This window comes from Gambusia affinis, linkage group LG19 (assembly GCF_019740435.1).
Source record: "Gambusia affinis linkage group LG19, SWU_Gaff_1.0, whole genome shotgun sequence".
Taxonomy (NCBI): domain Eukaryota; kingdom Metazoa; phylum Chordata; class Actinopteri; order Cyprinodontiformes; family Poeciliidae; genus Gambusia; species Gambusia affinis.
Genome location: NC_057886.1, coordinates 5,706,879 through 5,725,170, shown reverse-complemented (window position 1 = coordinate 5,725,170; position 18,292 = coordinate 5,706,879). Strand labels below are relative to the sequence as shown.

General features: G+C 40.7%; 1 protein-coding gene across 4 annotated transcripts in view; it reads left to right on the top strand.

Moving 5' to 3' along the window:
• Nucleotides 1-18,292, top strand: part of LOC122822140 (glutamate receptor ionotropic, NMDA 2B) — a 170,332-nt gene that overhangs the window by 117,513 nt on the left and 34,527 nt on the right. For all 4 annotated transcript variants that reach the window (XM_044100584.1, XM_044100582.1, XM_044100581.1 and 1 more), the window contains 3 exons: nucleotides 9,720-9,834; nucleotides 16,459-16,667; nucleotides 17,057-17,228. In XM_044100584.1, coding sequence (XP_043956519.1) covers nucleotides 9,720-9,834; nucleotides 16,459-16,667; nucleotides 17,057-17,228 — 496 coding nt within the window. The remainder of the gene's footprint in view (nucleotides 1-9,719; nucleotides 9,835-16,458; nucleotides 16,668-17,056; nucleotides 17,229-18,292) is intronic.

Below are 18,292 nucleotides of genomic sequence, written 5' to 3'. Positions count from 1 at the left end.
TTAAATGTTATTTTATTTTATTTTATTTTATTTTAAAGAAATATCCTTTAAAATGATATTAATAGTGATTGGGAATCACTATATTCCTAATGGACACAACAATCAGAGTTGTGTCCATTGTCCAATAGAAACGGGCCCATTAAACTCCATGGAAACAGGAAGTCATGGGTTACCTTTAAGTGGTTTGTTGCAACTCAAATTAACATGAATAAGTAAAGAATAATTTAAGAATGATGGAGTAATAGGGCGAGATGAAAGAAAAAACGTCTGAACCCAGATTGATGCATAAAAGAGATTAATAAATTTCAACATTAATTTGTATATGTAGAAAAATAAGTTGATATTATCTGATACTCCAAGAAAACTTTTCCCGATTAATGGAGTAAATGTACAATATTAAATCTCTGATATTCTCTGACATTGTCAAGTTAGACATTTGTATAAAACAAAACAAAATAAAACGACAACAAAAAAAAAAGATAAGTATTTGAGATTATTATAATGTCAGACATTTTAGAAAAAAGAGCCAGAAGTCCTCTAGGGTTTTATGCATCCGGATATTTTTGAGAGCCTAACGGGTTCTTTTCCTAAGATCTAAGTTAATATCATAAATTTATACCTTTAATCATGAAAAATGATCAGGTTGTCCAGATTTTTTTCCTGCAAATATGTTAAATAAATCTAGAGTTTTTTGATAGAAATGAACTCCTTTTTTAGCTTTTATCTGCTTGTTTCAGTGATGATGCTGCAGCAATTAAAGCTACATTTATTTTAAGCCTTTTCATAATAAGCTCAAGTCACTAATCAACATCTTGCATGGCTTTACAGTCCGTTTCCCATTTGGATTATGCATCATTTTTATCACAACACTGCTGATTGAATATGTTCTTTGAGTTATCGATGCTCCGGATTTGTAAACCTCACCCAGTGTGAGTCCCTGTCTTACGTTGAACGATCTGCCGGGGGGGGGGGGGTTGTCATCTGGTCGACTTACACCGATGGCACGCTCTCTGCCTTGCTCAGCATTTACGAGAGAAGGACACATGACTGCACTAAGTAAATGAAGTCCTTCGTAGCCAGCGCCGTGACATTCCAGCTAACGCCACAGCACCCGCCTGACAAAAGAAGATAGCAGCTAGGAAGAAGAAAAAGAAAGGCGAAAGCTCGCGGAGACAGAAAAAGATGGTGGCGGAAATCACTTGTGAGCAATACACAACAGCGCGAGAATCATGAGTTTGACAACGGCGGCCCTGACCTTGCCAGGCGTGGACAGGTTCCAGATGAGCTCGGAGTTGGAAAGGTGTCAAGTGCTTTTAAGCTCTGTGGACGGGTTTGAACTCGCGTGGCCCCCGGTAAGCTTTCAGCGGAGCATCTGGGTGTGTGTGTGTGTGTGTGTGTGTGTGTGTTTGTGTTTGTGGGTGCAGAACGCTCCGAGGCAGCATGTTGACCCTCGGCAGAGCAGAGGGATGAGTGTGCGCCTCCGTTTCCTCAGATGTCTTTCTGTGCGTTTGTTTGTCTTGGCTTTTTTGTTTTCCCCCATGTGTGAGTCTGGATCAGAACATTTGGCTGTGTTTTTATGGAGCAGATCAGAGGGAGGAGTTTGAAAGGTGGCATTTCTTTTTTTGAGGGGGGTTGAGGAGAATGATTGGAACTAGGTCTGTCTTTTCCCCCTATCATCCATCCTCATGTCTTTTTTATCTGAACTTTAATATTTTAATCTGTCTGTCCCTAAATGTCCTTCACACAGTCATTTCCTCCAAGCTCTACGTAGACATGTTAAAAAGTCGAGCACTTCTCTTGCTTTGTAATTTCTCAGTTTTACCTGTTGTACAGCTGGCAGCTGGCTCTCAGTCCTGTTGTGCAATCCAATCATGAATAATAAAACTCTTACTCATCAATAAGTGTGAACCACCGCGGTCTGTCAGACCTCTTCAGACCTGCGTCTTCCTGGTTTCACACGTCTCCTGATTAAATCATAGGTGAACGTGTTGAGTTATTTTTTGAAATCCCAGCTATTACTCAGTTTTATTCATCTAAAAATCAGAAATTTTTACCAATTGGATTTTACAAACTACTTTTTTGAGCATGGATGGACATTGACGCATGACTCCATTTAATAACCCTATTAGTTTGCTACTTGCTATGATACTTGCCTGGTGTTTGTAAAGCAGCCAATCCAGGAGCGCCATTCATTACCCTTGGCACTGATTGTCTGAACCCCGAAGAGCGGAGATGAGGAAATCTATAGATCAGGAGTGCCCAAACCTTTTGAGACAAAGATGGCTTCCTCCCATAGTCCAAAAAGATGACTGTTGGGTTAATTGGTTTCTCTAAATTTTCCTGAGGTGTGAATAAATAATACATTTTGTGAGTCACACACAGATATATGTATACATACATACATATTTTTCAGATTGATTGATTACCTGCTGGCCACCAACTGTCAAAGGCCTTGGCAGTTGGTGGTTACCATAGCAACCAGTAACTGACAGCACTCCCCCAACCCCCCTTTTTCTGTTGCTATAGGATCAGCTCTGTGTTTTCTTTACAAGTATTATATCTTAACATATATTTTAGTCAAATTTAATCAGGAGTTGTTTTACTATGTTTTGTATAGAGGGATTATCAGCAGGCGTAATGTTCCGTCAGCAGGCGCACCACTGCGCATGTCGAAAACATTATTCTAACTATTTAAACTATTTATCTGAGATTTGGGTTGAGGACCTCAATATGAGAAATTGCAGGAACCAAAGAGCTCTGTTAAGAAAACAGCACATCTTGTGAAGTTGGGATATGTTTCCTCCAGCAGGATCCAGAGGAATCACCCCTGGATCTGGTTATTTTAAAAAGTAAAATAACTTTTTAGAATCAGATAATCACAGCTACTGCTCATTGGTCATGCCTGCTTAATTAAACGGGTAAAAGGCTGACGAGACCTGAACTATTGTTTGGTCCAATTGTACACACCCCAAAACTTGGCCTTAAAGTCATGTTTTGCACAAGTTGTATTAAAGTAATCTGAGAGAAGTATTAGGAACATTCTGCAAAAACCGCCTTTCTCCTAAAGTTCTTCTATAAAATAACGAGATTCTTGACCTTCCTGTACACTAATGTGCTCTCACGGTCACCAAACGAAAGTATCCCTGGAAATATTTGTTTATGTAAATTGAGCAGTTATTTACAAAAGACCACTTAGCTTGTTGCAGCCAGGTCAGATCACAGACGACACGTAAAAATGAAAAATGAAAAATGAATGTCTCCAAGTATTTTGCTGAGAGGCTTTTCTCCAGGGATGGAGCGGTTCTGGTTTGATTTGTTTCTCCTCCGCTCTCTTTACAGAACATCTGTATTTACACTCAGACTAAATTACATGCAGGTGGACTCTGTTTACTAGTTAGCTGAATTTTGAAGGCAGTATGTTAAATTCCCATGGAGCATTGAGAGAAAGTCCATACCACCAAAAAAAAAAACAAACTCCAGTCAGCTTTCTTTACAGGGCATAATACAGTTTGAAAACTTTGTTTGTGCGTTTGTCTTGGAAAAAATAGTCATTTTCTTGCACAGCCCTACTTTTTCTGAGCTGCATTATTTAGTTGTCTCTGCTGTGGGCTTTAAAAAGTTTCTCATTTGTTTTCCTGTGCATATGTTATGCAGGTTTCATTCCAAAATACTCTGAAATAGGAGTTTAAAAAGACAAGCATTGCCTCAGGTGTCTCTCCCCTTTTCAAGGATGTTAAACCAATCTGTTTAATAGGTCTCGTTTTCGGGTAGTTTGTGGCTGTAATGAATTTTAATTTAGCACGACGCATCATTTTCCAAAAATAAATCAAATCAAAGCCGCCTGTCTCGGTTCTAGTAGCTGCTCAGTCTTTTTTGGCTCTACCTGTTAAAATTAAGAACAAAACAAAATAGAAGTATGGTTTTCTTTTGGGTTGTAAATGTAGCCATGACTAATGCCTTACAAAAGTATTTATACCATATTTTTCACATCATGCCACTAGGGGCGCAACTACATACTTTCTGAGGTGCATGCGAACATATTATCCCCATAACATAAACGTGCACAACTCAGACCAAAAGTTTGGACACACTTTCTAATTGAAGAACTAACTTTAGAAAGTGTGTACAAAATTTTGGTCTTTATTGTATATATATATATATATATATAGATATATATATATATATATACACAGAACGGACCAAAGGTTTGGGCACGTTTTCTAATTGAATTCTAATTCAATTAGAAAGTGTGTCCAAACTTTTGGTCTGTATTGTATATGTGAATAAATTGCTGCCTACGGGGCAAGTAAAAAAGAATTAAAAAAAAATCAGGGCAATGTTTCATAATTTAATATATAAGTGAGCCAAAGAGAACCGCCTGTGGGCTGCAGGTCTGAGACTTTTTGTTAGCATGTTTTCTATCATTCTTATAGCTTGATAGGAAGCCTGATCCAAACTGGCAACCCACGTTAATAAAATGGTCAAATAATATTGACCACAAAACACTATTTATAAAAGATATCAACATTTTTTCTACACAATCCTAACAAACGTTTTTAATGTTCTCTTCACAATATTTATTTACTATTAACCTATCAGTATGATTTGTTCTTTAAATTGTCATTTATATTATTTTTCAGTCTCAGGAAATGACTGAGGGATGAAGAGTCTGATGTCTGGTTCTTTAGGTTCTGACGGGTCTGCGTTTCCTCTCCTGATCCATTCAGTCTGATATCAAACCCACTGGGTGCCACTGAATGTCGCCGACACATTTATTTTAATGCCCCTATTAAACGTCACTGTGTTTGTTTGGCCTGTGTCTTCCCACTACCGTCTGTATTTTTGCCAGAGGTTTTATTTCTAAGGACGGTGTAGTATCGGGTGGACATTTTAAAAAGACACTGGTTGATAGCAGCTCACTGCGGCCGCGTAGCAACAGTCTCTAAGCAACCATGACAACAGCGGCAGTTGGTGGGGTCCTATTTAGGTGCCGCAACGACAATTTAGCTGACCCTAATATTTACCGTGTTTTGTTTTGGTCATTATTATTACACTTATTGTTGAGATGTGTGTGTTAGGTGTGTCTATCAGACATTTATTACAATACGAAATAAATCGCGTCCCGTATTGGACAACAACAACCACCTGTCGTTTTAGGCTAGCTTAAGCTAACCTGAATCTTTACAACTCTCTTGTTGATACACTGACATTACTTACCTACTGTTTTCAACCACTTTGAAAAGCTTTTTTTTGTCTCTCCAACATCTTTATCTTTCCCCCTCTTCCGTTTTCTGTTTTGTGCCCCGGAGTTTTTTTCTGCCACCTCATCTTTAGCATCATGTTGTTGGGATGCTTTTTTTTAATCAAGGACAATTAACATGATCAGTGTTGGTGGGAAGATGGATGGAGCTAAACACCGGCCAGAGAGAAGTTCAAATTCCAGCAGGACATTTTCATATGTCAGAATGGCCCAGTCAAAGCACAGATCTAGATCCAATTGAGAGTCTATATCAAGTCCTAAACCCTGATTAACAACCGGAGTCAACTTGAGTTACTTTGCAAATAATGGATAAAAACCTGAGAAAACCTGGTGAAAGTTTTCTTTTCAGATTTTTACTTGCAAAAGCATTTTAAATGTACCCTTTTTGATTATGCACTACTTTCTGTTGCTCTCTCACATCGAATCCTAACAGAAATACTTTGGAAGCTTGTGGTCGTGACATGACATAAAAGTGGAAAAGTTCAGTATGTGAATTATCCGTCACTCAGCTTCAAGTTAAATTAACTTTGTGTTTTTAGAGTGTTTATGCATCTAGTCTGAGTGCACACTTGAGAGTACAGCCCCGTTCACACATGAAACAACTTCACACCTCGTCTCCCATGCGCTCTGTACTCCCAACATGTGTGTACACTGCCCAGCCACAATATGCCACAACACCATATGGGTAATTTTATCGTCCCTCACGTTGGATTTTATGACCCCACCTCCTCCTTTCTCTTCGCAAATCCGATACTACAATAATTGCTAAGGAGTGTAATTCATGACTAATTGATGCTGCGGTTAATTTATTTAAACTGACTTATCAATATTTCACTTGACTCCTCCATTATTCACGGCAGAACATGTGCTGAAACCTATCTGTGTCAGGCCCGCGCGGCGAGCACCGGAAACGTTTGCGTCGCTCGCGTTGTCGGACGAGTTCTTATCGGTTTTTTTATTACTATTTTTATTTGGGGTTGCGAGTTTTGCTCAAGAATTTATTGGGATGAATTGCCGCTGGCTTTGAGCGAGCCAGGTGGGGACGGCACAGCCGAGACGCGTTCTCCGCTGGACCGGAGGGAGAGCCGTCGGGCTCAGCCGGGTTTGAAAACAGCAGGTCTCGTTAGTGGGAGGACGTGTGGCTTCCTCTTATTATCTCATCGACACACAGCGGGAACATGGGATTCAACACATTCTCACACCCGACTCGTCATATATTGACGAGTTGGGACGCCGTCTGACCATGCGTCACATATTGACGCGAAGGGTAGCCCCTTCGCGTCAATATGTGACGACTTGGGCAGGTTCCTTCACCGTAAAATGTTGACGAATTTGACGATTTCGGAAGGTCGCATGTTTTACATGGATTATTCATGCGAAGGGTCCTCGCAAACACTGCTGAAACTTCAAAACCCCGCAAATTGGTTAGGTTTAGGGAAAAAATTACGGTAAGGCATAAGGTAAAACCCCTCGCGTCACATATTGACGCGAAAGGGGTACCCCGCGCGTCAATATGTGACGCGGAAGGACGTCCCACGCGTCAATATATGACGAGTTGGGAGTGAGAACGGGTTGTGGGATTGGCAGCGAGCTCGTAGCTCAGGCAAATGAAGGCGGTAGGAATGCTTTCGCAGGACCTTTCGTTCTGCGTTTTTCTTCTGGCGAAGTTGACAGACTTTGTTTCAGGCCCTCTGTTCAGGTCGTGCTGTACTGTGAAGTCTGTAGCCACACGCAGGCCTGTCGCTATAAACAATAAATCAGTTAAACACCCGATAAATTGACACAAACTCAATGATTTCCATTTGTATGATTTATTGTTTTCTTCTTTTCTTGTCTAGCTTTCAACCAAAACTGGATGGTAACAGTCTTCAGTCATTGGTCTCAACTTGCTCCTTGTTTTGAAGAACTTCATAATTCATTTTCTTTATTGTTTCTGTTGTCTTTCTTTATTTTTGATACTTAAAATGTCTTCCATTTCCAGTGTTAAATGTTCATTAGAACTTAAGGTTTATTGATCTCGATGTGTTCTTGCGTTATTATGAAATTACCATTACATGACTTGAAAATGGTCTGAAAACAACAATGTTATTGTTATCGCAGTAATTTTTGGGTCAGTTTTGTCGTCCAGCAAAATTTTGTTATCATGACTGGCCCAGTCGCACAACGAGAGGCGGATGAGGTGCATATATTATTTATTATGCTAAATTTATCATTATATTCTAATAAGCGTCACTAAATTAAAATAAGTGATGCTTAAAACTCCCCAAATGTGTCTGCATTTTCAGGATTTTCTCCACTGTTTGTTCAATGAAAGTATCAATAAATGTCAATGAAGTTAAAAAATATGATTAAATGCAGTTACCGTGGGCAGTTTAGCGATACAAATCACACTTCTTTACGCGACTGGTGTCCTAAAGAGGCAAAGAGGAATGTTTTCCAAGAGAGATATTTGTGTTTGTGGGGCTATGATGCAGCCACAACCACACAGTCACCTAAAAAGAGCTAATAAATAGTTCCTATTGTCACTTTGATGGTTTCACAATGGAACAACAAAATATCATAATGAAACTTTAAGCCCATAATTCCCACCTCTACTGCGTTACAGTGTAGTAAGCACCCGTCCACTTCCTCTTTTTCCCCCTCCGGATCCCACCTCTCACTTAGTCTCATTCCCTCCCTCTGTGAGATTACCGTTGCCACAGCAACGGCCGCATATTGGCTCAGAAATCACAGTGGTTGTGGGTGCCATGGCAACACATTTATGCTTGTGTTTCACTGCTATCAGAAAAGTACACACACACACACACGGAAGCTGAAATGTAGGGCCTGAATGACCGTGTATTGATTGTTTCTTTTTCTCTCTATTCCCCCCCCCAGTAAAGATTAAAGTTGCCGTGGTGTCGAGTCATTTTGTAAATGGCTTATGATTTATGCAGTAGATTCTGTGCACTTTGTACGGGTGCCAGGACTCTACAGGACGGGGCTCTTAGCCGGACACATGGGGCTGCATGAGATGAGGAAGATTCGGATCATAAGAGCCCATTGGAAAATATCAATATTTAATACAGGAAGTCGAATTACAGAGACGCATTGTACGAGACACCAAGTTACAGACCGACCGATTAGCATTACAAATAGTCACTTTAAAGTCATGTTCACTCGTTTTACTTTTTTTTTTTTTTTCCATATCATATGTAACTTGTGCATGGTTTTGATGCAAGGTTACCATGGAAACAGTCACAGGGAAAGCGAGGAGGAGATGGCAGAGTGAGCGATTGAAAGCGTTGAGATGTTTTGCATGTGTGTGTGTGTGCGTTTGTGTGAAAGAGATGATTTCACCTGACATGAAAATTCTTGGTTTTCTCTGCACACACTCCTACACACGCGGCAACCGTAATCACCGTGAGGCTGCGAGCGAGGCGCAGCGTTCACTCGAAGACGGATCAAACGATCTGGTTTGGCAGAAGCAATAAGGTTTTCTTATTTTCCCTTTTACAAACCCAGATATGCACACGCCAAAACGCGAGCTGCTTTGTCTCCACAGGCGCACCGTCTTCCACCAGGCCTGTCGGTGAATGTTTGCCTTGTTGAAATTGCCGCTCCATTGCTTTAGATGACGAGTGTAGAATGCAGCGTCCGTAAAGTAATGGCATTCGTTACACTGCTCTCTTTTTCTACCTGTAGGAATCCGTAAGAGTCGCACTGTAAGGGCAATATTAAAATGAAAATCAAGTGTGACGTCTTTAAACTAACTAAAAAGTCACACAACAACAAGCAGTAGCGGTTCTGGCACAAATGACTCCCGGGACAGTATTTAGGCGCCCTAGTTTGGTCAATGGTAGTTTCCTGTTTTTCTGTATCAAACTGGTCAGCTCCTCTGTTTTCAGTATCATCATTGGGGTTGTATTGGCCTGGCTACTCCATAATTCTACTCTAATTGATTCTAACTGGAATCAAGATGCTTTTCACTTATTGGTATATTCGGGGATCGTTATCATCTCGAAAATAATATTTCAAGAATAATTCCTCTTTCGCATAAGCTATGCAAGTATTGTGATTCTTGTGTGCGATAAATCAGCCTGAAACTGTGGTATGACAAAAGGGGGTGCAATGACTCCCATTTTGGCCAAATGGGAGTCATTGCACACGCACGGGTGTTGACCGCAGTGACCATGAACCTCGAATATACGTGTTTATTTTGTAGCATTTTAGAATCGAAGGAGAAATAAAAATGAGAAGAATAGTGTTTGACATTGTCTAAATATTACGCTTTTGAGCAAAGATGTATAAGATGTCAAAAAAAAAAAAAAGACTCTTCACTGTTTAAAAGCAACCACACCATTCAACACGATATACTTAGACATCTATTGCAAATGTAGGACATATGCAAATTGGCACCGACAACAATGTTTTTCAGCAAGTGATGCTCTGTCCCTCTCCTCCTTGTTTCTCTCTGCAGGTACCTGATGAATGTGACATTTGAGGGCCGCAATCTGTCGTTCAGCGAAGACGGGTACCAGATGCACCCCAAGCTTGTCATTATTCTGCTCAACAAAGAGAGACAGTGGGACCGGGTAAGACGGAGCGAGACGTGGCAGCGTCTGGTTGTCTGTTTGCATATTCAAGTTTCAGATATCTGGAGGTAGAGCTGTACCTGCTCCATGCATTTCAGTTTTAAATATATTTTAAGCTACACTTGCAAGCTAATTGTTGGCTTACCCAACGGGCGGATTGAGGGGGAGGTCTAGGTATTTGTCTCCCTCCGAACCTTTTGTCGGATTTTTACTGCTTAAGCATTTAAACGGTGTTAGGCTTCTGAAGCGCTGCTCTGATTAGATATCATCAACTCGGTGAAGGTGCCTTTGAGCCATTCAGTTCAGCAGAAGCCTTTGACTTCGGATGTGCAGAGACTGCTGATCTAAAAGTAGATATTCAACAGTTTAATGCTGCTGTTTATTGGCGCTAGTTTGTTTAGTTTAACTTTGTTTTACTGTAAAATAGTGTCACTTTTTTGAAGAAGAAGCAGAATCAGGTTGACTAAAAACGACATGCTAAAGGGATGTAAACAGTACATGCTATACGTTTTGTGTGCTACAGCCTGTGAAATCCAGTTGTTCACGTTACTTTCAGGTGACTTTATTTGTTGTTTCCTGACATTTGCCCTTAGAAAGGTGTTCTGGAAATGATTCAAATCACTTTGAAAAACAATTACCTAATATCCAGTGCCATGTTAATACTATTGTTACAATTATAGTTGGTATTTTTACGTGATACACTTTGTACCAGCTCAATTATGAAGTGCTAAGAAAATGCCAAATGTTGTGACATTTAAAAAACTAAAACTAAATGTTAAATGTGTGTTAATTTATACATTGAAGAGTCAGCCTTTGCTACAATTACTGCAGCAACATTTTTATGGAAGAACAAAAGGGACAAAATTAAATATATAAATCATGAAATTGTTGATTAATTGTCTTTGAGTGCCCTAAAAAGCGCAATATTAGTTTGATGTGTTGTTATTATTAAATGTACCATGAAATAAGCAAATATTTTAATTTAATATGTGATTAAATTGTGAAAATCCAAGCTTATTAGCCAATGCAGATAAGTAAATGCAGATATATATTTAATTATTTCCTGGTTGCTGTTCCTGCAGGGTCAACCTGGACAGGTTGCCAGTCTGCCGCAGTCATTGCAACCAATTGTCTATTACATAAATTATATAAACATTTATTTCATGGTGCATTTAATTAATGAATTAGCGATGAATTTATTTTTTACCCTTCTGGCTCCGTATCGCTCCCTAACTTAACAGTATTGAAGTTTCAATGCAGATCCTCAAGTGGATTTAGGTTTGGACTTTGACTGAGCCATTCCAACAAACAAATATGCCTTTATTTGAACTATTTATCACTCTAACCAGTGCTGAAGAAAAGCTTGCCCACAGCATGACGCCACAACCGCTGTGTGTTGCCATGGGATTGCCCTCTGGTGAACTTTTTAATGTTTTCTCTCTACAGTTGGTTTATTCCTCACACCCATCCACAAGCTCATATTTCTGTAGTGAATTAAATGACTATGGTTGGTTCAGAACCAACCATAGAACTATATGGTTCAGAATCAGTGTCAATACTTGAACACTGATGATTTTCGTAACACTCTATTCCATTTAACTGAACTTGAAATGATAAACTGGTAAAAAAAAAAAAAAAAAAAGTCATGATGGGTAGAAAGATGGTTCTGAAAATAAATCTCCAACATATTCTTTAGATTTTTCTTTGTAAAAACTGATAATGTTGCATAATTTTCTTTACACTTTATGATCGTGAACTACCTTGTGTTGCTTTACCACATCAAATCGGGATAAAAAACACACAAAAAAAAAAAACCTAAGTGCGTCTTGACAAAACATGATAAAGTAAAATGTGAAACTGTAAACTTGGACAGAAACTGCGCAGATATAGTAGTTGTACATCTGTGTATCTAATCAGTTTCCACTGTATGTTACAGTGAAGCTCCGTTATTTTTATGCGGTTCACAAACACTTGGAAAAAGTCTGGAACTTCGACTCGAAAGCTTTTTATGAGCATTAACAACAACAGCATTCCTGTCTGCCGAACTTCAGTCCGTTCATGGAGACTCTTGAGACTCGGCTCCACAACATATGTTCCCTCATCCTCGGGGTTGGAACCTGCAGGCTCGCTGTGCGGTGCTTCTGTGTGCAGCGTGCATAATTTCCCCGAGTGTGCCTCAGGTTATCTCTGCAGACTCCATTTTCCTCCCACTGCACAAAGACTTGCAGGTTAGGCTTAATTGCTGACTTCAGAATTCCCGTAGGTGTGGATGTGCCTGCCGATAATTGCCTGTCTTTTCAAGTCGACCCTGTGATTGACTGGCAGTCCGTCCGGAGGGCGCCGCCTGCCTCTCGAGCTATTATAGAAACCCCCACCTTAGCACAGCAGCAGCTATAGATCCAGGAGGAAGCGGACTAAACAGAGCATCTATTGTTCATAAGCATGGAGGCCTTTGAACTGGAGAAGTGGGATACTGTTAGCAGTAAGGGAAAAAAAAAAAAAAAAAAACTTCAGGTAAACTTTGCGTGCTGATTCAGCTTGTTTTGAACAAAACCTGGCTTTAAAAATCCGTTTTATGATATGATATAAACAGAATAAAAAGTTACGGAGTACGGCGGAGCAGAGAAGCCAGCGGTGTACATATGGCATCGATAATTCAAGCCGCTCAAAATGAACCTGTCGCCGGCCGCCACCTGCCGAGTCAGCACGCATCTGTTTTGGAAATGATCCCGCGCCTTCTGACTCCCTCACCTCTCTTTCTCTCTGTTTCTCTCTTCTCTTTCTCCCCCACTGCTTTCCATTCTCCGTACATCTCTCCGTCTTCTGCCTCTCTAATCTATATTCTGTCCTCTGATCAGAGAACAAGGTGAGTCGTTCCCCCCTGGTCTCCCTCTTCTTTCTCCTCCACCTCAACCTCCCCACTTTATCGCTCTTGTTTAATTCCCAACTTGACTTCCAAATTTTCTCCACTCTCACCCCGCACCCCCGTCTCCGATGACCTCCGGCTCCTTCTTCCCTCCACCGCCTCTTCAAAGTGGTGCGGTAACGTCCGCTTCCCGTCCCTCCCGTCTTTCTCCTGTCGTTTCTCCCACCGTTTCGGTCCAGACAGGGAAAAAAAGGAGCTGTGTTGTGCTCCAGGGATACTTTCCAGGCTGCGTTGCCAGGTTTGTGTTGCATCCCCCCTCCCAGGAGAGAGCGATGTGTTTGAACACATTTCCACCATTTCCATATTTAATGAGTGTGCAAACTGGACTTTACACACTTGACCGCAGTTCCCTGCTCTTGGAATTAAGCTGTGGCGAATCGTCTGATCCGTTTCTACTTCAGTCCCCCTCCGTTCCCCTTGATGAAGGGGGACTGGCATGTCCAGGTAGCTTTTTGTTTTTTTCCAGAGTGGCATTGTGGGGAAATTGACTAATTGATGATGCTTGTTGAGTGGAGTAGAGCTCCAGGGGCTGGAGGGCCCTCCAGACGTACAGCTGGACACTCTTCTACTCCAGATCCAGCATTTTGCATTTGAATGAGCTCCGTGTAAACTCTCTTACCACCCTCGTTTACTTCAGGTTCCACTTTTTATTCAGCAGAAATATCTGTTTTTATAGCTTGTTTTCTTTAAATCTTCCTGTTGTTGTTGGGTTTTTTTTCCTTGTGATCTAAATTCTGCCTGATCCTCTGCATCAGCCTCGTCCTTCTGGTTAACCTTGTTCTCATTCTCTACTACCAGCCTCAGTCCTGCCCCTCCCTCTCCTGCTCCTCTCTTTTCCTTTCCGTATTTAAACAACGCTTTCACGCAAGCATGTTTGGACGCGAGCGCAGTCACTCAAAGGCAGGAGCATCTCGATGAATTTGACTTTTAAATGTCGGTTTGTTGTAGTTTTCAGATCAAAATGTAAGCACTGAGTTGAGAAGAAGCAAAAAGTGCGTTGGAAAAAGTTGCTTGACGTCCAGTGTGACATTTCCACAGCGCACAGCTGTTTCCATTAAAATCCTTGTCTGCATTTTTGTCGAAATAACACAATTTCACACTTGTAGGGTTTCTGTTAAATAAGAAATGAAACTAAAATCCCATGTAAATAAGCTTGTTCACATGATAAGTACTTAAAAATCATGGCAGCGACAGATGTAAACAGTCAGTCAGAGGAGACGTCGGCCGTTGGAGCAACAAGCTCCTAGGACTTTGGAGCAGCTGCATTTGCGATTTGGGGAAATTGTACTCGATGATTTTACAGAAGAGTTTTATTAGCTTTTTATGAACTGTGTTGTGCTGTGAGAGCTCAGCTGCACTTTGTCCGAAAAAATAAAAACAAAAAGAAATTATCATCCTCCTACTACTTCCTGTCACCTTCTTTGTCGTTTTCACCAGTAGTAACATCCTACTGTTGACGATGTGACTCATGTGATGCAAAAAAAAGTGTTTTTATTGCAGTTTTACAAAAAGTTTTACAAAATCATTTTTGATATAACTGAAAAATCACCACAATCCAGCGCGACAACTTTTTAGCGTAAAAGCCAAGGTTTTTTTTTTGTTTTTTTCTTCCAAACTGGCTTGTTTCCGTTAAGCAAATTTCTTTTCGTACTTTCAGTTTGCATAATTTTATGATCAATGTGAACTCACCCGGTGACAATTTTAGATGCCTTGTCATCTGCTGGTGTTGCTTTGCTGCGGTTCATTTGGTCCATAATCCAAAGGACTCATGCTTCTCTCTGCTGACAAGCTTAATGGTGATGCTGAATAAATTTTCCAGCAGGACTTGGCACCTGCCTGTACTCACAAAGACACCAACGCCTGCTTTAATGAGCACGCCATCGCCGTGACTGATAGGTTAACAAAATGGTCGGACCAGAACCCCACACAGAATCCATCAGGCACTGTCAGGACCAAGACGAGAGACACCAAACTAAATAATGCTGATTGCCTGAAGGTCACTGTTAAAGCAACTTATACTAGACATGTTGCACTCAGGACTCAGACGTTTTTGTATTAAAATCCTTCCTTTGTGGGTTATTATATAAGTTAATGTGTGTGTAATGAATCTTTTGAAAATACGAGTTTCACTTCTTTAATCAAATGACTGAATTGAATTCACTTTTTGATGATATTCTAAGTTTTGACATGCACCCGTGCTTCCGCACAATAGTTTTCAGAATTGCATTTGCAACTTGAATGCCTGTGGGTTCTGTGGATGCGCTCACTTCATTGTCTTTGATTTCCTTTTATTTTTTTTTTCTCTTTTCATTATCTTGGTTTCCTACCTTTCTTTTGTTCCGTTTGTCACCGTCATGGTGATCCGGTTATCATTTCCCCGGCTTAACCCACCATCTTTGTCTCCTTTTCATTGACGTGGCCTCTTCACTTCGACCCGCTTGAATCAGATACAGTCTATCGTTCCGTTTGGTCAATCATGTCAATTATTCAACAGGAGAATGTGACCTGACACCGCAAGCCAACCAGACCCACCGCATTGTTTGCCTGAGCTGCCGGGTTGAGAAACCGAAAAAAATTGAGTTTTTTTGTCTGTTTTTGCCAACTTTCAGTAAGGATAAACAGTCATTCTTTAGATTCTTTTCACCCGATCTAACCTGTGTTTTACACGGGCAGATGGCCCACCTGCAATAAAATGCAGGACGCTCAACTCGAGGCTTTAAAATCCCAACTGGGTGAAGATGTTTTTGCTGTAAGGCATTCATACTCCATATTCCTCTTTGATGATATGCCTCCGAACTGTTTGTAGCTGCAGAGCAGTCGTTATTTTTTCATGAACTGAAGCTACTGTACTGTGAAATGCGATCTGATTTTCTTTTTTAACTTTGATTCCTGCCAGGTGAGGCGTTGAAGTGGAGCCGGTGGGGGGGGACACTTAAAAAAAATCAAACAACAATAATAAAAGAATAAATGTTATATCTGTGTTTTACTTACAGTTTCATACAAAGGGATTCGTACCACATTTCACCTCAGCAGAGCCACAATTGTTATAGGCCAACATAAAGCAGAGCATAACTGAAAATGATGCACGGGTTTTCTACAAAATTAAATTTTTTAAAAGCGTTTTCTTGTATTTGTATTTCATCTCTTTTACTTTAACAGCATCAAACTCCAGTACTGTATTTAGCCACCCAAAAATCACCTAAAAGGTGACAAATTGCTCATGCGTGTTTGAGAAATCCTTTAATCACCCGTGGCAACCATACTGGGCGCAGAAAAAGAGCGGTGTAACCAAACAGCCTTTTTCACAAAGCTCATCTGAGAGTCCACTGAGGTGATCGTATGAGCTACGTCTCCATGAAATGGTGGTAAAAACTTTGCTAAAGGGTTAATAGAGGAATGTTGCTGGTAGGACTTCCTGAAGGCGGAGTTCCAGGTAAAGCAGGAGCTTCTGAAAGAGACAGAGGCCCAATTTCAAAGTTGCTAAATTTCAAAGTCAAATTTTCTTTAAGCTATGTTTAATGTACATAGTCATTTTATAATAACTGAAGGTAATATAGTTAAATGTGCTACAAAATAGCACTTTGTGCATGGAATATACATATTACTTCCCCTTTAAGGGGCATGAATGCCTTTGGATGGAACTCCATGTGAGAAAAACAGGAAACACAGTTGAGTTTGTTTCCTGCATGTCTCTGCAGGTGGGTAAATGGGAGAACGGCTCCTTGTCCATGAAGTACCATGTGTGGCCTCGCTACGAGCTGTATGGTGGGGCGGCAACCAGGGAAGACGACCACCTGTCCATCGTGACGCTGGAAGAGGCTCCGTTCGTCATCGTGGAAGACGTGGACCCGCTGAGTGGGACCTGCATGAGGAATACCGTCCCCTGCAGAAAACAGATCAAAACGCTGTGAGTCTATGATCCAAGTTGTGCCAAATCATGTTTGACAGAGTCGAGACTAACAAAGCGTGACGTATTTATCTTCACACATGTTGCTGCGGATTGTTGCGTTTTTTTTGTTTCTTTTCTTCGTTCTTCATCCCCAGCCCATCTGTCACAGTAGCTGAAACTGACCGTAGCAAAAACGGCATCCACACCAAAAAGCAAAAACTGGCAGCCGAGTCAATTATGGAGGTTTCCCACGGTTGCTTTACAGCACCGGCGGTAGAATAATTTCACACTTCAGCAGTGTGAGAACGACAAAGCCAGAAACGCTAAACAGCATTCACGAGTGAAATCGCTAATTCAGACAGATGCACTTTTTGGATTAAACACTGTTTATCTCTCTGTTTATGCAGCAATCAGACCAAGGAGACGGGGATCTACATCAAGCGTTGCTGTAAGGGCTTCTGCATCGACATCCTGAAGAAGATCGCCAAATCGGTCAAGTTTACGTACGACCTGTACCTGGTCACAAATGGGAAGCATGGCAAAAAGATCAACGGGACCTGGAACGGCATGGTGGGAGAGGTGAGGGGAAAAGTCTAGAAGTTTTATAACCCCCCCTCCCCATTGCTTACTTCTATTTACTCTGCTTGTTGTTGCTTTGGCTTTCCACTTCCAGTGTTTAAACAGCACAGATCCAACAGATTTCACAGGTCAACAAATTCAACTCTGTTGTATCCCTGAAAATTGTCCGGCCATGTCATTTATCATTTGTCGTGCGAAAGTTGCGAATGAAGATTGCACCTAATTCACTGTTTGTGACACTGTTAATAACGTTACCGAGGTTTCTGGTGTTGTGAGAACCTGTGCAGTCAGAGTGTGTGCTGTATTTGGCTCCGTGTCAAGTGAAGACAGGAAGAGAGCCATGAAGTGTTTGAGGTCAGCACGGAAAATGCTCCATTACCAAACAGCCTTTGGTACACACAGATCTGAAGTCAATTTTAGTCAGTAAATAATTGCAAATACAACAAATGATGCAGAGGGGGAACAATGTAGTCGTCATTTGAGTCCAAACTTCAGCTGTTTTCCATTAGTGCCCTTGATTTAATGCAATTCTGCAAAGCTCCTTTAATTTTTTTTAAGCAATTGCTCTATATTTGGTTGGGTTTCTGTCAAGACTAAATTAATCTACATATATTTTGATCTGTAAATGACCTAATACCAAAACTATGCCCAGTATGTGAATCATTTTCCAGTCCAGTCCAAAGTTTATTCATGCCAAGTATTTTAAAAAAGGCCTTCAGAATGTCACTTGTTGGACAGAGAACATATAGAAGAATTGTACTTTTATTCTGCAGTGTTAAGGTGACCTTTCTGTCTTTAAAAACATGGCAGTACTGGATTAACTTCCCTTACTGTTGAGGAATTAAAGAGGGCTAAATTAAAGTCCTTAAGGAAAATAAACTACTTCATTAACTACCTGAACAGAGTCTATCCCTTATTTGAATTGTAATAGCTATATTTTTAGTTCCATTCAGATTTTGGGGTTTTTGGATCCAAAACCTTGGCCCTTGCCAAACTACCTCTTATGTGTATTACATCATCTTGTTTTCAGTCTGCCGAAACCAATCGCTTTGGTGTTGACAACA